Source organism: Phyllostomus hastatus, unplaced genomic scaffold (assembly GCF_019186645.2).
Source record: "Phyllostomus hastatus isolate PE091 unplaced genomic scaffold, TTU_PhHast_1.1 phas_contig_150, whole genome shotgun sequence".
NCBI classification, from domain to species: Eukaryota; Metazoa; Chordata; class Mammalia; order Chiroptera; family Phyllostomidae; genus Phyllostomus; species Phyllostomus hastatus.
This window is the reverse complement of record NW_025333611.1, coordinates 724,660-749,789: the sequence shown is the minus strand read 5'-3', so window position 1 is coordinate 749,789 and position 25,130 is coordinate 724,660. Positions and strand designations below refer to the sequence as shown.

General features: G+C 68.3%; 1 protein-coding gene across 2 annotated transcripts in view; it reads right to left on the bottom strand.

Annotated features, from left to right (window-relative positions):
- Window positions 1-1,194: 1,194 nt before the first annotated feature.
- ELFN1 (extracellular leucine rich repeat and fibronectin type III domain containing 1) overlaps window positions 1,195-25,130 on the bottom strand; it is a 40,946-nt gene continuing 17,010 nt past the window's right edge. For both annotated transcript variants that reach the window (XM_045824536.1, XM_045824541.1), the window contains exons 2-3: window positions 19,307-19,456; window positions 1,195-4,961 (exon numbers count right to left, since the gene is read on the bottom strand). In XM_045824536.1, the coding sequence (XP_045680492.1) occupies window positions 2,251-4,680 (2,430 nt within the window). In that variant the 5' untranslated portion in view covers window positions 4,681-4,961; window positions 19,307-19,456 and the 3' untranslated portion in view covers window positions 1,195-2,250. The remainder of the gene's footprint in view (window positions 4,962-19,306; window positions 19,457-25,130) is intronic.

Here is a 25,130-nt window from a genome sequence, read left to right as displayed (position 1 = left end):
TCCGGTCAAGCAGGGCCGGGCAGGGCGTGTGGTGTCCAGGGGCCCCGTCAAGGGGGGCTGGTGAGAGCCCCCAGGTCGTGCGCCCACATGAAAGCCCCCTGCACAGGACCTTCAAGTGGTCACCTGGGCCGGCCACCCGGAGTGGGGATGGCCCCTGCTCAGCGCCGCGAGGCCACCAGCCCCGGGGAGTCATGGCCAGGCCCCGGGGAGCCAGGTCTCCTCTCGGCCTTGGGAGGGTGCAGACACTGGGAACCGCTGCTGAGGGGCGTGCTGAGCACCCTGTCGCCGGGGGTGTGCAAGGAGGGCTGCTGGTCTGGGCCGCTCCCACCCCGCCCCCGCCCCTGCCGGGCCAGCGGCAGTGGCCCTGCATCCTGGACCCTGCCGCCACCGCCCCTGTTCCGGGGTCTCCGGCTCCTGTGGCCTCGGAGCCCTGGCCCCACCCATGCAGGCGTCACTGGTCTTCACGGGAAACTTAAATGGGGAGGGGTTTGCCTGGGTGGGGGGGCGCCACCCGCCCGGCAGAGGGGGCAGTTGGCGGGACGCGGATGGGGGGGGCGGGCTGGCCCAGTAGGCGGTGGCCCCGGGGCCCTGCCCACCTCACGGCCTGGCTCCGACTCCCGGGCGGGACTAGGGGACCCTGTGGCTCTGGCAGCTCCAAGTGCAGGAGCCACCGAGGGGACTTGGTCTGGGCTGGTGTGGGGGCCGTTGTCTCTGGAGGCTCCCGGCCGCCGGTCCTGCGCGCAGGCCCCTCCACCCACCGGCTCACTGGACGCCCGCCACGCCCGCTGGCCGGGGGTGGCCCGCAGGGGGACCTGGCTCAGGGCGCCAGCACCCAGAGGACCTCGGGCGGGGGGCCGTCAGGGCACTTTCCTGGGGGCGGGCCCCCCCAGCCTCTCACGCCCACCCGCCCACCCGCGCACACAGCCCGCACCACCCACGCCTGCCTCCCCGGCACCACACGCCCACGCACGCCCTCAGCCGCGGCCTGCACACACCTGGCCACAGAGCCACTCGGGGCCACGGGGCGACCCTGGGCCCTCCCGCTTCCCCCACGGGCTCTGGGCACCCCGGGGTCACTCCTGTTCTCTCCGGACGGGGTCTCTGTGGTGGCCCCGCAACCCCAGCCCCACCCCAGGGAGACCCCGAACCGCCCCCGGACCCCACAGTGAAAACTCCGCACACACAGCCCGCGGGTTTCTCCTTTGCAGAATTTTTTTTAGTAGACATAGTCTTTTTTTTCTTTCTCGTTTTACAGCAAACGTTGCAAATATAGAGAGATTTCTTCTGTACATCGAGCTGACGACACTCAGCACCCGCAGGCACCCCCACCCCGAGGCCCCGGCACGTCCAGAGGCCGCCTGGCCGCCTGCGTCACGCTGCTCCTTGGTGGCCCCGCCGGTGGCGGCAGAGAGACGACTGCACAGTCCATGGGAGGCCACGGCGGCGGAGACCACGGCAGACCATGGCGGAGACCACGCGGGGGCCGGGGCCTCGCTCCTCAGACGCCCTGCGTCGTCTTTTCGAGAGAACTTCACTTTTATTACATCTTTTTTAAAAAGGAAGGAGAGAGAGGAAAAGAAGGCAGAGAAGAGTCAAAACAGGAAAAATACTGAAAAAGAAAGTTCCCCTCCCCCACCCCCATCCCTAAGACACAGTTTTCCGAAGTCCCTTTGTGTGTGTGTGTGTGTGTGTGTGTGTGTGCAGTGTATGCCCACGTGTGCGGACAGGCCGCTCACGCCAGAGCGGTGTCCCCCCGCCGGTCCACCTGCTGCTGTCGGTGTCAGTGGCACCTCCACCCCATCCCCCGCTCTCTCCGTGGGGCCCGCGCCTCACCTGCCGACGTGTGTGTGTGTGTGTCTGAGTCCGTGTGTGTGTCTGTGAGTCCATGTGTGTGTGTCCGTGAGTCCATGTGTGTGTGTCCGTGAGTCCATGTGAGACAGAGTTTGTGAGTCCGTGTGTGAGTTTGAGTCCGTGTGTGGTGTCTGTGAGTGGGTGTCTGAGTGTGAGACAGACTTCATAAGTCTGTGTGTGTCTGTGACAGAGTCCGTGTGTGTGTGTGTGAGTCTGTCTGTGAGAGGCAGAGTCCGTGAGTCCGTGTGTGTGTGTGTGTGCGTGTCTGTGTGTTGTGAGACAGAGTTCGCGAGAGCGTGTGTGCGGTGCGCGAGAGTCTCTGGGTCACGGAGGCCCGCGGTGGGTCTCGTGTCCTTTTTGGTCCGGTGGGCGGCCCACGGGCGCGGCACGGCCGCGGGCTCAGGACTTGTGCTGGGCCGACACGCCCTTCCAGTAGTCCAGGATGTCGTGCAGGTCCTCGTCCTTGGCGAACTGGACCTTCTTGCGCAGCGCGTGGCCGGCTGCCACGAACTCCTCGTCGTCCTTGTGCCGCCGGCGGCTCAGGCGCAGGCGCTCCCAGATGCCCAGGGAGGCCCTGCAGGTGTACTCGGGGCTGGAGGTGTAGCTCAGGTGGCGGTACTGCGGGGACAGCGGCGAGTAGGCCAGGTCGCGGGGCCGCGGCCGGGTCAGCGGCTCCAGGATGGACGCCTTGCGGCCGCCTGGGCCCTCATGGGGCGGGGGCGCGGGCGGCGAGGGCGGCTCGGCGGGGTGGGGGCCGGGGTACGAGTGCCGGTGCTCGCCGTACTGGCGGCCCTTCTCGGCCTCGGCCCGCAGCACGGCGGCCGCGGGCGTCACCGTGAGGATGGCGTCAGCGGCGGGCGAGCTCTTCTCGATGTATTTGGCCTCGGCCGCGGCGGCCTTGTGCGCGCCGGGGGCCTCGGCACAGAAGGCCCTGGGGCTGCGGGAGGAGCTGCTGGACGAGGTGCTGGGACGCGGGGGCCCGGGGGCCGCCTCCGCGCTGTGGTGGCGCTGCAGGCCGCGGGCGAAGGCGTCCTTGTACACGGGCGCCAGGAAGCCCTGCTTGCCGGCCGGCGGCTCGGACAGCAGCACCAGCGGGGGCTCGGCGGCGGCCGCGGCCCCGGACTTGCCGCCGGGGAAGGAGGCGGCCTCGGCCTTGAGGGCGTCGATGCAGTTGTTGATGATCTGGTTCACCTTGTCCACCTCCTTGGCGATGGTGGAGATCTCGGCCACGGAGCTCTGGCTGTCGGGGCCCGGGCGCTCGGCCGGCTCCCCGGTGCGCACCTCCAGGTAGGCGCCCTTGCCGCCCTTGGGCGTCTCGCTCTCCACCAGCTTGTACGGCGGCGCCTCGCCGCCGGCTGCCGGCAGGAACGGGAGGCGGGTCACGGCCTCGGGGCCCAGCAGCGGGCCCTGGGGCAGCGGGGCCAGGCCGGGCGCCTCCATCTCTGGCCCGTACTTGAGCTCGATGATGGTCTTCTTCAGGCTGCCGGCCGCCGCGGCCGCCGCCGTCTTGTGCTTCTCCTGCTGGCGCCGCCGCTTGCGCAGGCAGTAGTAGACGGCGCCCAGCACCAGCACCATGCCGAAGAGGCAGCCCAGCACGGTCATGATGTAGTGGGTGGCGGTGGAGGGGCTGGGCGCGGGCCCCGGCGGGCTGGGCGGCTTGGGCAGGCAGAGCGTGAGGCAGGTGTGGTTGTGCAGCAGCCCCGAGCTGGCCGACACCACGCAGTAGGTGTAGTTGGTGAGCGCGTGCAGGCCGGTCAGGCGGATGTCCTCCTGCGGCTTGGTGAGCCGCGAGACGGTGGCCGGCCGGCCGGCGTCGAAGCGCTCCAGCGTGTACATGCGGGTGAACGGGCTGGGCAGCCGGACCGTGAGGGTGGCCGCGTTCTGCGTCAGCTGCTTGACCTTGAGGAGGGGGCGCACCTCGGCCTGCGTGGCCAGCGTGGGCAGGGCCGCCAGCGGGGTGGTGCCGTCGCCGGAGAAACAGTCCTCATCCGCGCAGGGCGCCTCGCTGGGCTCGGGCGGCGGCAGGGAGGGCGGGCGCTCGGGCGGGGGGCGGGGCTCGGCCACGTAGTCGCCGTGCGTGCACACGGCCTGCAGCGTGCCCAGGATGCTGCGCTGGCCGTGCCGGCCGCGGCCCAGCAGGAAGTAGCCGGCGTAGGGCGGCGGCGCCTCGCACTGCATGCGGTCGTAGGCCTGCGTGGCGTTGGTGAACACGGCGAGCCAGCGCAGGAAGCCCAGCAGCTCGCAGGAGCAGTAGAAGGGGTTGCTGTAGAGCTCGCAGGCGGACAGCCGCGCCAGGCCGGCGAAGGTGGCGCTGTGCAGGCGCTGGATGCGGTTCATGGACAGGTCGATGTTGACGATGTTGGGGCACTCCCAGAAGGCGCCGGGCGTGACCACCTCGATGAGGTTGGCCTGCAGGTACAGGTACTCCAGCTTGCCCAGCCCGCGCAGCGCGCCCTCCGTGAGGTTGCGCAGCCGGTTGTAGCCCAGCTGCAGCACCTGCAGGTTGAACTGGCCGGCGAAGGCGCCGTCCTCGATGTAGGCGATCTCGTTCTTGGTGAGGTTGAGGTACGTCAGGTTGCCGAAGCGGCTGAGCGCGGCGTACTGCACGCTGTGGATGCGGTTCTCGTTCAGCCGCAGGTCCACGATGGTGCTGTTGATGTGCTGGGGGATGGCCTCGTACGGCGGCTGGTTCTGGCTGCAGATGGCCAGCCAGACGAAGCCCTTGTCGCCCTCGATCAGCCAGCAGTCGCCGCGGGCCAGGCCGCCCGCGTGCAGCAGGGTGGCCGCCGCCACGCACAGCCACAGCGCGCCCCAGCGGCAGGGGGCCATGGGGACCGCCCTGGCGGGAGACCCCGCTGCGTCTGCCCAGGGGGACCGGGTGGGGGGCTGGGCGGCAGCCCCCGGGGGGAAGGCAGGGAGGGGGCCCGCAGTCTCAGCGGCGTCCTGTCCCAGGCCGCATGGTCGCACCGCCAGGGCTGGGAGCGGGCGCCCCAGTCACGGCCGGCCGCCGCTCGTCGTCCGCCCGCTGCGCGCCTGCGCCACCACGGCCTCCGTCTCCATCCGCCCGGGCGCCCGGACAGCCGCACCCCGCGCCTCCAGCTCCACCGGCCCTGCGGGGAGACAGAGGAGAGGGCCGGTCAGGAGGCGGCTGGCGTCCCCAGGCCCAGGGGCCACCTGTGGCCCTGCACCCAGCTCGGCTGCGCCGCCTGGTAAACGCTGAAGTCGCCCAGCTGAGGAGTGACAGGCTGCGCCATGAAGACAGAGGTCTCTGTCCTCCCGGGGCCTGGCCGGGGCTCTCCCGGCTGCCTGCGGCGGGGCGCCCACTCGGGGCTGCCAGAGACCCTCCGGAGCCCCAGACTCCCCTCCGGGGGGAGACAGGTCAGGCCAGGGACAGCGAGGCCCTGCACGAGACCTCCTGCGGCGTGGCCCCACTGTGCGCCACTCCGGTCCCCAGGCAGCAGCCGGGGTGATCGTCGGGGAGACGTGGCGTCTGCGCCTGCGGGGACCCCGTCTGCGGGGCCCACCCGGGCCCACTGCGCGCTCCTCCCGGGGGTCGAGCAGACCAGGGCACGCGCGCGGCTCGTTAACCTGGGGATTTAGAGCGGCCGCGTGGCCTTCCGCGGGCTGGTCGGCGGCCCGGGAGTGCGTTTCACTGATGCCGCCTCCCGCCGCCGCCCGTCTGCAGGAGGTGGCGGGTGTCGGGAGCAGAGTCTGATGTGAGATGGATTTTCCCCCTGGAAACTTCAGGAGGAACCGTGTGATCTGGCCCCCGGGGAGAGCCGGGCTCTGATTTAAAGACGAGGGAGGGATCCGTGGGGTGGGGGCTCTGTGGAGCCGACGGTGCCCTCCTCCCTCCCCTGCTGGCAACTGCCCAGCCCCCTGGCAACCTGGGATTCGTATCCCCCAGCGCGGAGGGCAGAGCCGGGCGTCGGCAGGCGGTGGATCGGAGGCGGACTCCCCCCCACACCCACCGGCCTTGGGTGGGGTGTGGGAGAGGCCCCGCCAGCCGGGAAGTGTGGCGCCTCAGCGACACCAATCATAATCTCCTCTAATCTCTCGCTCAAAATAACCCATAACCCAAAGTCAGGGTAAGGAGGATTACAGGGCCCAAGAGCCCTCGTCACAGGCAGCAGTGGCTGCGAGGGCTCCCCGGGCCCCTGGGCGCCAAGGCGGCCGCGGAGCCGCTGCTGGGCAGGGCTGCGCCCACACACGGGCTGCCACACGCGTGTGCTGGGCTCCGCCTGCGTGCACACGCAGGTCTGTGTGCACCGGGGCGAGCAGTCCGCACACAGACGCTGGCGCCCGTGCGAGCCCACGTGGGCCAGGGTGGACGCGGGCCCCTCGGGGCTCCTGTGGGCGGGCGGGCGGCACCCCCGAGGCCCCTGTCGCCACCACAGTCCCACCCCCGTGTGACAGTCGGGGAGTCTGCGCTCTGCTGCCACGCCTTGGCAGGGGCAAGTGGTTCTGGGGGCAGTTCCTCCTCTCTGTGCACCACCCCCGCCCCCCCCCACCAGGCCCCCCCCACTGGCCGGCTCCGGTGAAGGGGGGGGCGGGGCGGGGCCCGGGCCCTGGGGAGCCCCCCCCCGGGCCCCCGCGGTGCGCCCTCGCCCTGGCGCCCGGCACCCGCCCCAGAGCCTGGGCCCAGAGGGAGCCAGGCGGCCTGCCGGGTGGATGGGGTGTCCTCACCCCGCCGCCTGTCCTCGGGTGGGTGTGGACATGACCCTGGGGGCTGCCCCCCGCCAGTGTGGCCAAGCAGTCCGTCCCCCAGGAAGGGTCACCTGTGCCCCTTCTCCAGCCCCCACCACCTCCACCTGGGTGCAACCCCAGCTCTGTCATCGCACACCCCCCTCAACAGAGGGGAAACTGAGGCCCAGACAGGAGAAGGCCTTGCCCACAGCGGGTCGTCCCGGGGCCCCTCCAGCTGCCGGTGAGGGGTTGGAACGGAAGCCCCTGGGGCCTGAGGCAGGCAAGGCCCCAGGAAGCAGCCTTGACACGGGACCTGTGTCACCGCTAATGGAAGGAAGACAGACGGTGGTTCCGGGCTCTGCAGCTGCTCACGGCCAGCTCTGCGTAATCATCACTGCGCGCTGAGGCAGGAGCACAGCTGCCTGACAGCACCGTGCGCCGCCTCCATCACCAGCCCAGACGACACGGGGGAGGCCCAGCGGGGTGGGGAGCCTCCACCTGCAGAGGGCACCTCTGGCCAAGGGGGCGGGAGCGGGGAGAAAGTTCTAGAGCGATGCCTTTTCACCGTTGCCATGCTTCACTGTCAGGTGGTGTTGACCCCTCACACCCGCCTGGCTCTGCGCAGCACCCCTGCGCACAGGACACAGAGCCGGGCCAGCAGAGCCGCCCGCCGGAGCTGCCTTGGGCCCAGACACCCAGGCCAGGACCTGCGCTGGCTCCGCCCCCAGCTGTGTGACACACACACACACACACACACACACACACACCCGCCAGCCCTGCAGGCCTGCGGAGCAAGCGCAGACCCTGCAGGTGCTCCCTCCCAGGGACCCCAGTATCTGAGGCTTCGGCATGCGGCCCGGTCCAGGCACGCCTGTCCTCCGGGGGGCAGGGCAGGGGACGCACAGTTCGGGGCGGTGTAGGTGCCCTAGCAGGCCGGCGGGACTGCCCTGGTGGTTTTCGCTTCAGCAAGCCTGGGGGCCAGTGAGGGCGGCCCCCTCCACACCTGCCTGCCCCCTCCCAGGCTCCCTGTGCACCGAGCGGGCTGGCACGGGCCCCGGGGCAGCCGGCCCGGCTCGGCGGGCTCCTCGCACCTGGCCTTGTCCGCCCTGGGGAGGGGGAGCCATCGCCGGCACCACATGCCCCCCCCCAAGGGTGCCGGGGGTGTGAGAGGGCGAAACACCGAGCCCGGGAAGGGTGCAGAGTGACTGGCCCCAGCGGTGACCGCAGGTGGCCTCCCCTGCCCCGCAGAGAATGTGATGAGGAGCAGACGGGGTGACCACTCTCGCCCTGCAGGGTCCCCCAAGCCCTGTCCCCACTTCCGGGGGCTTGGGCGTCAGGGCGGCCCCATCAGACAGGGACACGGGGGCCTGGGGGGAGGGGGCTGCCCCAGGACGGGCTGGACTCCACCCGGCCGAGGCCCAGGAGCATGGTGCCGCCACCCCCCGCGCGGCCCGCTGCTGAGAGCGCAGGTGTCCCTGGGGCTGCGGCGGGGGCCTGGAGCCGGCGGCGGGGGCTGCACGTCGCCCCCCCCCCGCCCCCATCCTGCCCCCGGAGGACACCCACGCCCTCCGCCCGCCAGCAGCTCCAGGCTGCAGAGTTAATTAGGAGCCCAAACACTTAACGGTCTGTTAGCCTTCCGCTGGGCATCTTCTTAAATTAAAAAACATGATGCTCAGCAGCATCGGAGGGAGAAACCGCGCGGCAACGGTCTCCCGCTCTCGCGCGGCGGGACGCGCAGGAGACAGGCGGCTGGCCGGCCTCCAGGGAGGGGGGCAGCACGCGACCCCGCCCCCCCAGGAACATCGGTGCGCCCCTGCCGTCGGGACGCGCGCCAGCGAAGCCAGGCAGGGTCTCGGCGACCGCGGGCACCGCTGCCGAGCGAAACCCTCACACCTGGCAGCAGGAAGTTCTATCTTTAGTCTGACCTGAATCTCTCCACGCGTCTTGAGGGATGGCCAGTTGGAGGCTCCCGGCAGAACCCCGACCTCCAGGTGCCCTGCTCCGGGGAGTCCTCTGTCCCCAGATTCGGGAACCCCCTGTGGGGGTGCAGCGCCCCTCCTGCGCACACGGACGCAGTGACCGCCGCCGCCGCCAGGCCTCTGCACCCCAGGCCCTGCCCCCCCCGTCCCCGAGGTCGCGGTACCTGAGTGACAGTGCGTCTCCTGGCCGCGGTTCGCCGCAGGCGAGGCTGTGGGCCGAGGTCGAAAGTAGCCGTCCGCCCTCCCAACGGCATGTCGAGGGGGGAAGCAAAACTCCGGCCGGAGCCCGGACACACTGCGCCCTGCCCGCCCCACGGTGGGGGAGCGAGGCCGCGGCGGCCAGGGGCCCTGAGACCCCGCGGAGCGCAGCCCACCACGGTCCCCTGAGCCACTCTGTCCGCAAATCCGGTCAGACACGGGGCTCTCCCCTGCGCACTCCGGAGAGTTCCATCACAGCCCCCCGATCGTGGCGGACGCTGGCAGGTGGCCCCTCCTGCTCCCCCGGGCTCTCCTGGCCCCCAGACGAGGGGGGCGTTGAAGATGCCAGCACCGCGGCTGGTGACGCCGCAGCTGACCGCACCACAGACCCCGGGACCCCGTCAGGAGGCCCCAGCCCTAGGCACCGGTACCGCAGGGGCAAAGGGGCCCCCCGGGTCTGCCCTGCCGGCCCCGCACACCCACCGCTGCAGCCCAGGCAGCGCCGGTCCCACTGTGGCCTCCCGCTGGCCTGGCCCAGGCCACCGACGCTGGTCAACCCGTGCTGTCCAATCAAGGCGACCCCCACGACCTCCGCCACGACCCTAGACCGCACCCACCTCCACCCACTGCAGGGACTGGTTTCCCGCACCTAACTCGGTCCGCCGGGAAAGTATTTCCAGGTGTGAACCAGGATCCAAACCGATTTCTGACCCCGAGCGGCGAACAGCGAACGACCTCGACCCTTCCGCTGCGTTGTGGCGCTCCAGCCCAAGCCTGTCCCCTCCTCCCGCTGCAGCCCCGCCGGGCTCCCCGGGGCCCCCGCGAGCGTCCGCGTCCCCAGACGGCCCACCAGGCCCGGACGACGGTCGGGGCGGCCCCTCCGCTTGCCCCCGGCGCCGATCGACCCACGTGGCCTGCACCTTCTCTAGCGCCCTTACCTCCACCTGGATGCGAGCCGCCCCGCCCCCTTTCCTGGTGTCCTCCGTCCAGACCGGGCCGGGGCTCCCCTCCCGAGTCCCAAAGCTGCGGCACTGCCCGACCGTGACCCTGACATGGAGGTGGGAACCCCATTCCCCGGCCCCTTCCCATCCGAGTCTGCGCCGAAAGCGCGCGCCCGCGGCGGAAGCGTGGCCGGACCGGAAAACGCCCCCGCACACCCCTGAGGCGGCGGCGCCGTGGGTCCTGGTTCCCCGGCGGTCTCCACGCTGGCCTCCCGGCTCCTGGTCAGCGGACACCTTCCACGCGCAGCCTCCCTGGTGCGCGCGCCCCTAGGGGGCTGTGCGGGGACCCTCTCCTCGCTCCCGGGGACTGTCACACCCACCGCCTTCCTCTCCGCCCCTGCAGGCCCCTCCTCGGGCGCCTCCCACGGACCGGGTCCACCCCCACGCCGGCCTCGGGAGGGCCTCCCGGGCCCTGCGGTTCCCACGCGGCCGCGCGCTCTCATGCAGACTTCGGCGCGTCCTCCCCGGGTCCCGCGTTTTCTGGCAGACTCGGCCCTGGCGCTCCCACGGGGGTTTCCGCGCTCCGGCTGCGAGCGGGGCGCGTTGACTCCGCGAGGTTCCCGGCGGCGCCCGGCCGGCGCAGAGGAAGACCGCTGACCTGCGTGCGCGTCCGAGGTGCGGCCCAGCGGCCTCCCAGGCCTCGGGTTCAACCGCCTCCTCCGCGGGTCCTCCCGGGTCTCCGAGGCCTCGCGTCGCTGCAGATAATTGCGATTCTCCTCTGTAAACCTGCCGTTCAATTCCGTTCCGTGTCTCACGGCTGCGTCCGCAGTGCCCGCCCGCCGACGAAGGGCACCGCTGGGGGTTTTTACATAAAAGTTTCTAAACAGGAGTCACTAAAACCCCATCATTTCAAATGGCGCTGGCAATCAAACCAGACAGTCTCTTCTGCGATCACAGTCCATTCCCAGGTCCACTGTTTTAATTTTTTAAAAGCATATATTTTATTGATTGTGCTATTACGGTTGTCCCACTTCCCTCATTCCCCTGCGCCCTGCGCACCCCCTCCCACCCACATTCCCCCCTTCAGTTCATGTCCGTGGGTCGTACATGTAAGTTCTCTGGCTTCTCCATTCCCCTACTATTCTTACCCTCCCCTGTCTGTTTTCTACCCACCACTGATGCTTCTTATTCCCTGTACCTTCTCCCCCTCTCTCCCCCTCCCCCTCCCTTGTTGGTAACCCTCCATGTGACCTCCATTTCTGTGACTCAGCTCCTGTTCTAGTTGTTTGTTCAGTTTGGTTTTTCGGTTCAGTTCTTGATCGTTATGTTTCTTGTCATTTTACTGTTTAGAGTTTTGATCATCTTTTTCTTACATAAGTCCCTTTAACATTTCATAAAATAATGATGAACTCCTTTAACTTGACCTTATCTGAGAAACACTGTATCTGCCTTTCCATTCTAAATGAGAGCTTTGCTGGATAGAATCATCTTGGATGTAGGCCCTTGCCTTTCATGACTTGGAATACTTCTTTCCAGCCTGTTCTTGCCTGCAAGGTCTCTTTTGAGAAATCATCTGAGTCTGATGGGAACTCCTTTGTAGGTAACTGTCTCCTTTCCTCTTGCTGCTTTTAAGATTCTCTCATCTTTAATCTTGGCTAATGTAATGATGGTGTGCCTTGGTGTGTGCTTCCTTGGGTCCAACCTCTTTGGGACTCTCTGAGCTTCCTGGACTTCCTGGAAGTCTATTTCCTTTGCCAGAATGGGGAAGTTCTCCTTTATTATTTGTTCAAATAAGTGTTCAATTTCTTGCTCTTCCTCTCCTCCTGGCCCCCCTGTGAGTCAGATGTTAGAACGTTTCAAGTTGTCCCAGAGGTTCCTAAGCTTCTCCTCACTTTCTTGAATTCTTGTTTCTTCATTCTGTTCTGGTTGGATGTTTCTTTCTTCCTTCTGTTCCAAACCATTGGTTTGAGACCTGGTTTCCTTCCCTTCACTGCTGGTTCCCTGTGCATTTTCCTTTATTTCACATTTCATAGCTTTCACTTTTTCCTCTATTTTGCAGCCATACTCAACCAATTCTGTGATGACCAGTGTTTTGAACTCTGCATCTGATAGGTTGGCTGTCTCTTCATCACTTAGCTGTATTTTTCTGGAGCTTTGATTTGTTCTTTCATTTGGGCCATTTTTTGTCGTCTCCGCACACCTGATACAGAGTAAGGGGTGGAGTCTGAGATGTTCACCAGGGCAGGCAACCCCCACCACTGTGTTGTAACGTTGTTTGCGGGGGCGGGGTCCCAGAGGGAGTAAGGACACTTGCTCGGCTCTCTGCCGGATTTCAGTCACCTCCCCCGCTTCCCACAAGCAAATAGGCCCTTCTGGTGCTGGTTCCCAGGCATGTGGGTTTGTGTATGTTCTAGGACCCTGCGGGTCTCTCCAACAAACTCTCCTGTGAGGCTGGGAGTTGCTCCCGGCACTTCAACCCCCACAGGTGTTTTCAGTCAGAGGGCTGAGGCTTTATTTCCCCCAGCTGGAGCCCTGGGTTGTGGGTCCGTCTCGCTCCCCAGTTGTTCCTCCTGGTTTATCCACACACAAAGGTGGGACCCCCCGCTCCAGCAGCTGCCACCTCACCGCAAGTCCTCTCCGCCCGGCTGCCTGTCTCCACCCCTCCTAACGGTCTGGATGGATGTTTCTTCTGTGTGACTTCCATACAGTTCAATTTTCTGTCAGTTCTGCTTGTCTTTTGTCTTTAAATTTGTTGTTGTCCTGCCCTGGCTGGCGTAGCTCAGTGGATTGAGCACGGGCTGAGAACCAAAGTGTCGCAGGTTCAATTCCCAGCCAGGGCACATGCCTGGGTTGCAGGCCGTGACCCCCAGCAACCGCACATTGATGTTTCTCTCTCTCTTTCTCCCTCCCTTCCCTCTCTAAAAATAAATAAAACCTTTAAAAAAAAATTTGTTGTTGTCCTTCTCTTGGCGGTGCGAGGAGGCACGGTGTGTCTCCCTGCCTCCGTCTCGGCCGGAAGCCCCCCAGGTCTGCTTTCAGCACTCACTCTAAAGTCCGAGCCCGGCCTGGACGTTGTCAGGTGCCCTCGTCACTCACTAACTCGCGTCACGGCCGACCCGCCGACACCGCGTGACAGGCTGTAACAGAGTTTTCTTTCCACGGACCCTGCGTCGTCGTGCCAGATCCCCTCTCTGATCGCCGTGGAACCCGACTGCCTTCCGCCCCGTTCACGATCCTGGACCCCGCATTCCCGGCCCGTCGTGGGGGGTGGAGCCGGCTCTGCAGCTGGGGGGTCCGGTGCTCTCACCTGCCCTGGGGCGCTGTGCTCGGCGGGGCCGTGCCCACTTGTGTGTGAACGGCGGTCACCTGCACCACACGCGACCAGACCCCGGGGGACGCTCTCAGCAGCTGGGGGGTGGGGGTAGCTCACTCAGCAAACTCCGGCCTCTGGGAGGGGCAGGGCAGTGGGAAGACCGGCCCGGCGGGGGTGGGGGCTGCAGGGCCCCGGAGAAAGACACCCCAGGACCACTGTCGTGGGGCCTCTGACCTCTGTTCCACGTCACCCCCGTGCGGACAGACGGACATCACGTCAGGGGCCCAGGGGAAGTGCGGTGAGTGGAGGGACAGCCGCTCCGGTGCCGCCCCTCACTGAGGACAAACACGACCACGGGGCAGCGAGAGACCCCAGCAGCGGCTGCACGGGGCGCGCCGCCCCAGAGACGCCCGGCCTCCCCTCCTGCGCGTCTGCGACGGGGCTGCGACCCCCGCCCCGAGACGTGCGCTGTCTCCGCACCCATGAACCCGGGCGGCCCCGGGGAGCCCACGTGCACGTCTGAGCACTGCAGGAGGCCGTCCGCTGCAGGAGGCTGTGCCCCGCCCACCCGAGCCACCAGGGTCTCGGCTTCCAGCGGGGACCCCGCCCCCCTGGCCTGTGTGGCCCCCTCTGGGGGAGTGGGGGAGCGGCCCTCCCTTGTGAGCTCCCCGAGGTCCCACACGGGGCCCGGGCTCGGTGGCAGCAGCGGTGGGCTCTGGCTGCCGGAAGGGTTTGGGGGCAGCGGGACGGGTAGGAGCACAGTCCAGGGGGGGGTGACCGGCCCAGAGAGCCTGGGAGCCGGGCTGACGTCCTTCCTGGCCGCGTGGGCCGGACCCTGGCGGGGGAGCGCCGGTGCCTCCCGCAGCCGCCTGTCTGCGCGCCCGGGCCAGCTCGGTAAATCCTCCTCGGAGCCCATAAAAAATCAATCCAATAACACAGCCGACATTAATTACGGCTGAAAGGCCAGAACGGGATTGATCTGGGAGAGGCTGCCCGCCTGTTACTCACCGAGACGCTGAGAGAGGAAATGGGGCCCCGGGTGGTGGCTGCGCCGCCCCCGCAACCCCGTTCTCCCCTGCCCTGCCCGCTCGGTGCTCCAGGGTGAGCCTGTCCCCCAGAGTGGGCCCGGGGTGGCAGGAAGTGGGGGCCCCTGAGATCTGAGTCCAGCCTGGTGCCCGTGGCCCCAAAAGGAGCGAAGGGTCATCCTGCCAGTGGGCAGGGGGTGGTGACAGGGGGCTCAGCCAGGCCCCGGGCCCCGCACACGGGGTGGTCAGAGCAGAGGACCCTGCGTGCCCTCAGCCCCGGGTGCACGGGGCGGAGCCTCCGGCCAGCTGGGCTCGGGAAGGGACTGCAGCCCCGGAGCAGAGTGAGGACGTGACCAGGAGCCCCGGCAGCGGCGGGGAGCCAGCCTGGGGCCGCAGCCAGGACGTCCCCCAGCCCCACCGGCTGGCCCCGGGCCGGCAGCCCCACCCCCTGCCCTCCACCCGGGAAAGGGCCCACGGAGGATCCAGCCCGTGCCTCGGAACGTCTGGGAAGTCTGAGCTGAAGGGGATGCCCCCGCCAGAATAAAAGGCCTCGTCTGCAACCACCCAGCCCCCACCACTCCCCGGGGGAAGACCCAGCTGCAAGCTTCCAGCACTCAGGGGACGGAAGTCTGGCCGGCAGCCCCGGGACCCACACCCCCCGCCTCGGCCCCCGACCTGTGGCCGCAGCCTTGTCCCCAGAGCCACCCCTTCGTTCAGCCGGCCCCACGACAGCGGGGCAGGGGCATGGTCCCCTGGGGCCGCACGGCCCGAACCTGACCTTGTGCCCCTGGCAGGTGGCCCGCCCACTCTGCGTTCTTGCCTCCTGTCCTCAGAACGACCCCGGGGGACCAGCCACATGACTCCCGACGAGAACCACCGACAGCTCCTGGCTCACGCCTGGGGTGACTGAGTCACATGACCAGGTTGTCCGAGGAGAGGCGGAGGGAATGGCGGGGGGGGGTCTGGTGAGGGAAAGGGCCTGGGGGGCCCCAGTACCCGAGGAGCCCCGTGGACGGGCACTGCGCGTGTCTGAGTCACGTCCCCCCCACCCGGAGAGCCCTCCCGCTGGCTGCAGCCAGGGTCCCCAGCCCAGCCTCGCTGCAGGGCCCAGGAGGGGCGTGCCAGGGCAGGCACGGCTGGGCCGTGAGGTCCACGGAGGGGAGGCCACGGCACGGGCACCGCACGGGGCGCCCCTGAGCAGCACCCACTCCCCAGCCCACCCCGGACATCACCCCGCCTGCCGCCACAGAGCCGGCCCCGCCCACGGGTCCCAGAGACGGAGCCGAAGGGCAGCGGCCCAAGAGCCATCGCCACAACGTCCAGCGAACGGCTCACGGGGCCTCAGGGGGAGGGCAAGATGGAGAACTCCCGGGGACGGCCAGGGTGTGGATGCCCAGCGTGCACACGCCAGCCGACGCTGAGCCACGCACTGTGCGGCGAAGGCGGTCTGTGCCTGTCACGGGAGCTTCACCCCTGCAGGGACTTCTGGGGGGACATCGGGGGCAGGGCCTCACGTCCTGTCCAGGGCCTGCCAGTCACCGGGGTGGGTGGGGGGCGTGCAGTTTTCACAGGAAGGGACAGCTTCCAGGTGTTCACGGAGGTAGTCTTCACACTTCTGGCTGCATTTAATATTTTATAATCAGTGAAATATTTATTAGGGATTTCTTAAATGTTTGAGACACCTTAAATATTCTATAATAAATTTTTTAATGTTTTGAAAAGGAATGGGCAGCTGTGTGAGGCTGAGTTCCCTGTTGCCAGAGGCATGCAAGGAGTGGCAAGATGTCAGAGAGGGCCCTGGCACTGGTGGCGGGTGGACCAAAGCGCTGGGTCCCGGACCAGAAAACCCTCCGAATCACTCGTGAACGTCCGGAAGCAGACCGCTGAGCCCCGGGCCCCGGCCGGATTCCCTCGCCAGGCAGGGGTGGGGTGGGGGCCAGTGGCCGTCCGCAGGGCCCACCCCCTCTGGTCTCTCCGCTGGGTTTTCTCAGGCCCCGAGGTCCAGCCCCACCAGCTCCGGGACCCCAGGGCTGGGGACAAAAGGCTGTGGTCCCACAGCCGCTGAGGAAAGGCTGGAATGGACCAGCACTTGACCCCGGGGGCCGCGGGCCGTAGACCAGGAGAGGCGAGGCGCCCCCTGCACAGACGGGCACACTGAGGCCGGGGCGGGGAGGCTCAGGCCTCCACCGTGCAGCCGCAGGCCGCCCCCGGCCAACACAGCACAGAGCAGTGCCGGCTAATCTTATGAGAAAGTGACTCCGGGTTCCGTCCTGTTCGGTGCTGCTGCTCACAGCGCAGAGACGGCCTTCCGTCGGCCCGGGGGGGCCCCGGCCGCCCCGGCCGCTCCGCGGCTCCGAGCTTGCAACGGCAGGCCCTGGGCCCCGGCCTCCCCCGGGCCGCAGCCTCCGACTGGAATTCAATAACATGGTTTTGTCTCCACCAAATTCATTTTTACGATTATGAATTCTATTTAGGGCAGAGCGGGCTTGTTTTCCATTTGCAGCGTGCCGTAAAACTTCCCTTTTAAGTAAATGTATTTAAGTTTTTAAGAAGTGAATTGACTCCGAAAAGACAGAAAGGACGCAGAGGGAATGCAGGGGCACGTGGGCGGCTGCCACCCAGCCCCTGGCTTCAGCGGCCCTCTGCCCTGTCTCCCCGCCCCCCAGCTCGGGGCTGAGCCTCCCTCTGCCCTGTCCCCCACCCCCAGCTCGGGGCTGAGCCTCCCTCTGCCCTGTCCCCCCCCACCAGCTCGGGGCTGAGCCTCCCTCTGCCCTGTCCCCCCCCCCCAGGTCAGGGCTGAGCCTCCCTCTGCCCTGTCCCCTCCCCCCCAGCTCAGGGCTGAGCCTCCCTCTGCCCTGTCTCCCGCTCCAGCTCGGGGCTGTCTCCCTCTGCCCTGTCTCCCCCCCACCGACCCCCAGCAGCTCGGGGCTGAGCCTCCCTCTGCCCTGCCGGGGAGGGTGGGGTGGGGAGGGGAGGTGGCTGGCCCCCTGGCACTGGGACCTCCGGAAGACGAAGCCGGGGACTCGGAGGGAGTCGTGGGCCGAGTAGCCAGGCATGAGCTGTGGGCGGGAGCTGGAAGCCGTCCTGGTAACCGAGCCACTAACTCAAAGCCCCAGGCTCCCTCCAGCCTCCAGCGACCGCGGCCGGCTTCAAACACCGGCCTCCGGAACCGGGCTGACCTTTTCCTAATTAGCTCGGGCTGTTTGCTCCATCGCCGCCAGCGGGTCTCTGGACAGCAGCTCCGACTCCAGCCACCGCCGCCTGTCACCGTCAGGCCGAGAGGCAACTGTGCTCCCTGGAGGGGTGGGGGAGGGGGCCGGGCACGCTGGCCGGCTGGGGGAGCAGCGGTAGGGGGGTTGAGCCGGTGGGCCTTGGGCCAGTCACCAGTATGTCCCACCAGCTGTGCTGGCGGAGGCCCCGCCCCTGCTCAGGGCGTGAGACGAGGCCTGGGAGGAGGAGAGAGGGCTCCACCAGCGCCCAGAGCACCCCAGTCCCCACCCCCCACAGCTTCCCTGGGCCTGCTGGCCCGGGTGCAGGCAGTGGCTCTGTCCACAGTGCTGAACATCGTGCTGGCCCTGGGCTGGGCCGTGTCCTGCAAGTCTCCGGGGTCAGCAGGACACGGAGACGGTCCCTCTGGACTCCTAGTCATCGCTCCCGTAAAAGCCACTTGTAGGGACGAGGGCCAGGGACCAGGAAACGGAGCGGAGCGGGGCAGGAAGGGAACCCAGAAAGTTCAGCGCCCCGAGACACATGCTCCGTCTGGAAGGGATCCTGGAGTCACGCGCTGAGCCCCCGGTTCGGAAGCGGGCCCGGTGTGGCGCACACGCCTCCGCCCGACCCGCGGGAGCCGCGGCCATCTGTTCTGCCACCTGCCTTCCCAGGTAGGCCGGGCTGAGGCGCCTTCCCTCCATTCAGCCCACAAGCATCCATTCAGGTCTGTCCCTGCCCCCCCGCCCCAGGCTCAGGGGGCTGGCAGGGCGGCGCACGGAGCCAGGGATGAGTGTGGGGGGTGGGGGGGGGCAGGCAGACACGCCGCCCTGGGGTGTGAGAGCTGGGTTATGCAGGGGGGCTGAGGGGCTCCCCACACAGACAGGCGAGCCTGAATACATGAGGACCAGCAGGGCCGAACCTCGGGGAGGGAGGAAAGAGCTGGCATGTCTCTGACGTGATGAGCCAGGGCAGGGGTCTGCTGGGCGCCCAGGTCATGCTAGGGGCGGGGGTGGGGGCACACCTGCCACCGTTTAGTGAGCACCTACTGTATGCCAGGAAATCCACCACCCCACCTTCCGGGAGAGGTCGTCTCCATCCCGCACACAGAAAGCAGGGGGTCAGAGGGGGTCAGTGATGGCCCAGCAGAGTGGGATGCGTCCCTCATCGGGGTCTCCCCGAAAACCAGGGGGCTCGGGGGGCAGAGGGTGTTGTGGGCCAGCACCCAGAGCAGGAAAGCGCAGGGCTGTCCCAGAGGCCTGCTCGCCTGCCTGTGCTGCTCCCTCGGGCCGAGTGCACCAACCTGCGGCCCTAACTCCCCTGCTGGAACTCCCCGGTGGCCCAGCAGGCAGGCAGGCAGTCTACCGCAAACACCCGGATCCGGAAAGCCGCACCCTTCAGTGCACCGAGTCACTCACCAGCAGCACCTCCTGCTGGTCGACGGAGGCGTTACAACCCAGCTCTATCGCACACGTGGAAAACAGCGCCCGCCCGAGGGGGGCGTGCCGCCCGCAGAGCCGGCATCCCAGAGCCACCCAGAGCCACCGGGGACAGGGGGCACAGGGGGCGTGGCTGTGACCTGAGAGTGTCCACAGGAAGTAGCCGGAGCGGCCACCCTCCAGCTGGAGCTGAGGCTGCAGCAGACCCAGCACAGCCGAGTCCCCGGCGCGGCCCGGCGCGGCCTGGCCCCGCCCACCCACTGCGGCGTTCGGGGCAGCGTCTCCGATGGTCCCTCCCACGCGCGGCCCTCTCCGGTACTGACGGGGTTGTCGACACCGGCGTGGGCCCTGCGGTCCGCTCAGTGGCTCCCCACTCGGGCCCACAGCCCGACTCCGTCCCACCGGGCGGTGGGGGCGGCCCCTCTGGTGACGCAGCAGCACCCCGACTCACCAGGGGGGACCCTCCCAGCCCCCCACCCCGCTCGTGAGGTCCTGCGGCGGCCCGCCGCCCTTCACCAGTTCTCTCCGGCGGACGGGCAGCCGGCCCCCACGGGACCTCTGTTCTGCAGGACGTCCGGGTCCGACCCCACGCCTCGCAGGCCTGTCCCGGGACCCCGGCGCACCCGCCCCCCCTGCCGAGGGCCGGAGGAGCAAGACCGCCCCTTACCTTCGGGTCAGGGCCCGCCGACGGCCCGGTGTGTCTGAGCGGCGCGGGCTGGTGGCGTCCTCTCCTCGGGGCTCACAGGCATCCTCCCGCGTCCGGACACCGAGGAGGAGGTGGGCCCAGACGCGGCGTGGGGCCCACCAGGCGGGTCCGCTGCAGGGGGACAGGGTGGGGGGGTGAGGAGGGACGGGCGAGGCCACCTGCAGCCACCTCCGCCTCTGGAAGGTCCCGTCGGCCTGAGCCGGGGGCTGCGGGCCGGTGGGCACTGACCACGTGGCAGTTAGACCCCGACGAACCAGACGGAGATGCTGGCGCCTGCCCACACACGAGGAGGTGCGGAGGGGGCAGAGGGCTGTGGCCCCCGGGGCCCAGGCCTGCAGGTCAGCGGGAACACGGACGGCACCGTGCGCCCACGTCCCCTGAGACAGAGGTGGAGGAAACAGCTGAGGCCAGGACCCTGGGCCAGCCGGCCAGAGTGGGCCCCTCCCGGACGGGTCACCTCCTCCACCCCAGGGTGCCTCCCAGCCCCGCCCTGGCCGGCTGCCGACTCTGAAGGGAGCCACGTCAGGGACACCCCCCCCAGAAGTGCCACCGCCCCTCCCTCCTGTGCGCACGCCCCGAGGCCAGGTGTTGTGTCCACGCTGAGGACCTCCCGTGCGCCACCCCATCGCACCGCCGAGTTTCAGCCACCCGACCCTCACTTCGCCCGCAGGGAGACTGAGGCCGAGGGGCGCGCTCTCTCCCAGGGCACGGCGCCGGGGTGCGGTGGGGAGCGCGCTGGGACACAGCTGGCGCCGGGATGTCTGTGAGCGTGACTGCAGGCACGTAACTCACCGACGCGCGGCGGCACCGCCGGGCGGGGGCGGGGCGGGGAGGGGAAGGGGCGCCCGCGGGCGGCGGCGGCGGCATCTCTAGGACACGGGGGATTCTGGGGGTGGGGTTTGAGGGGGCTCCGGGTCACCTTGAGCGGCCGGAGGGCAGCGGCGACCCTCAGGGGGGGCCGGGCAGGAGCCGAGCATCCTGCCGAGTCCGCCTGCACCCCTCGTCACCCCCTGGTCCCCCACAGAACCGCCCCCGGGCCCCGCTGGGAGTGGGAACGCAGAGGCAAGAAGGAACCTGTCTTGTCAGGAAGTGTGACTGTGAGTGTGAGTGTGTGTGTGTGAGTGTGCAAACAGACGAGTGAGTGGCGTGTAATTGCCTAAAATTGCTGGTTAGAAGCGGATGTAAATAACCAAAAAACATGGGGAAGTGGGGGGAATGCTCATCAATTAGAGCTAATTACTTAACAGCTAATTGAAATAATAATGGTCTGTATTTGAATATGCAAATGAGGCCAAACCTGCCTTGGAAAAGGTAACGGAATGAAAATGGAAAGGATGCGGGGTGCTCGGAAGCTCTGGGGACCGGGCTGTGACTTCCAGGCTGAGACCTCAGCCCCGGGGCCAGGGCCGGGGCCGTGTCCCCTCCCACCACCAGGCCTGGGCCGCTGCCCAGCCCCAGCCGCGCCCCTCTCCTGGGCCCCGTCACCCTGACAACCCAGCTGCTCTCGGACTGCTCCCAAAGGCAGAACAAAGGGGGGAGCCCCAGGGCCCCCCACACGTGGGATCAGAGGCCAGGCTGCCCCGTGGGTGGGGGGCTCTGTGGTCCGTCGGGGTGGCCAGTGGAGGCTGTGTCCTCCCCCCGTGGGCTGGACACCTGCCCCAGCTCATCACTTCTGCAACCTCACCTGGGGCGCGGGACCTGTGTGGTCCAAGCCCAAGGGGACTGCGGGCCCAGGCCAGCCCTGCGCCCAGCCCCCTCTGTCCCCAGCCAGCCCAACCCAGAGCCCCCGCAGGCGCCGCCCTGGGGGAGGGGCGGGGCCAGGCACCGGGCAGAGCTGCCACCTGATCACTGCCCCCTGGGCGGCCCTGACAAGCCCTGGACCTCCGCGCCTCGGATTCCCCATCAGAAGGCATTGACAGCGACCACCTCTGACTGAGGCACAGCCCAGGCCAGCCCACACCACAGGCCTGGGAGCCCTGGGAACCTCAGGGACCACTCGGACCGGAGGGCTCAGAGATGGCGTGCCCCCCCCCCGAACGGGCCCACGCAGTGGTGCGTGGGGATTTGCCGGCGTCCCTAAACACTTGGCGGGGACTCTCCGTCTCCCCTTTACAGGTGGAGCCACACCTGTGCAGGATTCCACGGGCAGGGACTGGGGCCCGAGCCCCTCAGGAGAACTGTCAGGGCACCAGCCAGGCTCAGAGGCAGGAGAATCCCATGACACAGATGGGTAAACTGAGGCCTCGAGAGGCCAGACGCAGGGCAAGTGGAACAGGTTGAGGGGCCCCTTAGCAGGCCCTGTGTGCCGCTTGGGGGCCCTGCGCCCCCACCGGCCCCCACCACACGGGGCGCTGCGGGCTCAGGAGGCAGCTGTGGGCAGCAAAGCCCAGACCGGCTCCCCTGGCGCCCAGGGGTGCAGGCGTGGGAGGGGGGATGCACACGAGGGAGGGAGGGGCACCCCCCATCCTCCCTCCCCACCTTCCAGGACAGTCCTGGTGCGAACAGGAGTGGAAAAAGAGAGCTCCCCAACTTGACATTTGCATTTCAAACACTCGTATCCGCAAAACAAATAACAGTAATTATGCCATTTGCATATTTTGTGGATGATTGTTTCCCAGGGTGGGGGGAGCTGCTCCTGCTGACGCCAGCAGCCCTGCATCCGCAGCTGCCCTGTCTCCCAGCAGCCGCCCGCCCCACCCAGCCCGGGCCGGGAGGGCCCCGCCCACACCCACACCTGGGCCTGGGAAGGGGGGGCCCCCACCCTCCCTCAGGCTATGCCCCTTCTCCTCCAGGCTCTGTCCCTCCTCCGGCCCCCCACCCCCGCATGCGGCTGCCTCAGGACCCCCGCACCGGCCAGGGGGCAGGAAGACTGCCCCCCAGAGCTGCCCACGGGAGCCCCTCCTCATCGTCCGCAGTCCCGAGCCCCCTGGAGGGACAGTCCAGGCTGCCTCTGTGGGGCCCTGCCCCCCCACCCCATCGCTCTCCCAACCCTCCTGTCCCCGCCCTGCCCCCCACTCCCTCCCCGTCACAGCCACCAGGAACGCCCCGCCCTGCAGGAGGCGGCCGAGGCCCTGCTCCTGAGCAAAGGCCACAGCAGCAGTGCCACCACCTCGAGGTGCCGTGGTTGGGGGGGCTCCCTGAACGCCATGGACAGCTCCTCGCAGCCCCACGAGGGGGCAGCTGTGGTATCCCCCCCCCCCCGGGTCCCAGGCAGGGAAACAGAGGGTCCGAGAAGGGGGAGGGGTGTCCCTTGCCCAAGGTCACGGAGGAGCCACAGTCTGCATTGGGCCCACCGGACCGCTTGCCGTTTGCGGAACGGGAGCCCGAAGGCACAGACGCCCGTGACAGCACTTGGGACGAGCGTCTCAAGCAGCCCATTTCGCAGATGAGGGACCTGAGGCCCAAACATGTGAAGAGGCGCCAAGACCACCAGGACGTGGAGAGGCTGGGCTAACAGCTCTTGTCCTCGATGTAAGGGCGGCAGGTGCCCTGACTGTGCCATCCTGATGGCAACTACAGCCCGGCACCGGCTGCCACAGGGCCTCCCCCCGCTCTGATCTTGTCCCCCTGGGCCTGGACCGGGGGCGGGGCCCTGATTGAGACCCCAGAGGGCAGAGGAGGCCCCTTCCCCCCCGCCCCCCCGTGAACCGAGCAGCAGCGGACTCCTCGCCTCACACCCTGCAGCCCCCCCCCCCCCCGGACTCCAGACGGAGCCGACCGTTACCTCTGGAACATCAGCCGCGCACAAAGAGCTGGGCGAGAACAGAACCCGACACCTGTCCGTCCTCTGGGGGGCGGGCAGGGTTCCCGGCTGCGGAGGACGACATGGCACACGGACCCCGAGGCGGGGGAGGCCGCGTGAAAACAGGGAGAAGGGGCCGAGAGGACAACACGAGTGGAAAGAGGCGCGACCCACAGGGCGGCCGTGATGGAGAAGCAGCAGCGGCGACGACCCTCCGCAGGGAAAGGACCCCTTCGGCCGATCGGGGACCCACCGGCGACGCGGACACAGGCAGGAGCGAGGACCGGCCCCGGGGGGAGGGGGGGGGCGCAACAGGGGTGGATGGCCGACGCCCCTGCGGGGCAGGCGCAGCCTCTGGCGTCGCAGGGGAAACGCAAACGTGAAGAACACAGTGAGACGCCATACGGGCTCGTCGGACAGACACTGATCTGAAAACAAGGCAAAACAAAAACCCCAGAGACACCGAACACCCAGTGCAGGTGAGGCTGTGGTGAAACTGGCGGCGTCCCCAGGAGAGACGCGTGGTCCCTTGGGTGGTCCCTCGGGACCGGGGAGTGCCCTGTGGGCTCTATCTCCACGTGTCGCGAGCTTCCTTTGAGGACGCCGCCCACGCTGCCGCAAACCCCTCCTCCGCAGGAGGGGGAGCCAGACAAGACCAAACTCCCCGGGTGCGGTGGCACTGTCCCGGCCCCTCACTGCCCTCGCTCGTTCCTGGCTCTCTGCGGTGGAGACACACGCCCCCCCACGTTGGAAACTGCAAAGGAGACCCTGTGTCCGCGCTGAACGTACATTCAGGGGCCGGGCCACGGGAAGTGCCGTGCTAAGGAGTGCTTCGCGATCCAGGGGACCCAGTGCTCTCGGGGGGGTGGGGGGGGAGCCCCAGGCTGGCGCTGCTGCGCAGGGGTGGGCGGGGCAGGGGACTTGGGTCAGGGAGGCAAGGGCTCCCGGAGTCCCCTCCTCCCTGTGACAGAAAGGGCGGGCTTTGTCCCGGAATGGATCTTTCTCAGGTTAGTTTCCACGGGGCCCAGGGGCAGCTGCCCGGCGGTCCCGTGAGGCCCAGCAGCCAGGCCGGCCCACCAGCAGCGTCTCCGGGTCCCAGCCCCGTGTCTGTCTCGTCACGCCCTCCTCCTGCGAGGCCCCGCACTGGGCGGGCGGGCGGGCGGGCGTCCAGGTGCCCGGGGCCGCCTCCCTGGAGGTGGTTTCCCGTCTCCGAGCAGCGTCCAGTCCCTGCCTGTGGGCGACTGAGGAGCCTCGCCCACCTCCCGCCAGCCTCCCGGGGCCCTTTGTGAGGGCGCCCGGTTGCCATGGGAACCCTGCCAGCTGAGCAATGACTTCACAGGGCGGGCCGGGCTCGCAGAGGGAAGGAGCTGGCAGGGCCCGCCGGGTCTCCCAGCGAAGGACTGGGAGGATCAGGCGAAGTGGGCGGGGCGCCGCCCCGCAGAGAGGCAGAGCAGGACTGAGGCGAGGGCACCCCTCGTCTGGGAGCTGGAGCCGCGCGGCCCATCCCCCGCCTTAGATGGAGAAGGAGGTGGGCAGGGCCTGCGTCTGCCCAGGGCCAGCCGGTGTGGGGGGACCACAGCTGCAGCCACCTCCAGCCTCAGTGTCCCTTCCTAGAAAGACGGGTGGCGGCCACGGCCTCTCCTGACAACTGTCCGGGCGTGCGTGGGGGGGGGTCACTGCTTACCGGGCATGAGTCACAGCCCTTGGGGCGTCCCTCCCGCTCTCAGGGGCTGGGGAGAGGAAGGACGCTCACACTCGTGCTGGCCCGGCCGCCTCTGGGGAGCGCATCACGTGGGCCCCACCTGTCAGCCCCTCTCAGGCTCCCAGACACCTGCTCTGCCCTCGGGGTTGCCATGGCGACGAGCCGGCGGCCGGGCGCCGGCACACCTGTGTTCGCACGGGGCCACGGGCAGCACCTCGGCGTCCGCACAGGGTCTGCACGCAGGTGTGCAGCAGCTCCCGTGCCCGGCACCCGTGTCCACACGCGTGCACGCTGGCACACGCGGCGGCCGACCCCCCAGGCAGGCGTGCGTGCAGGCCGTG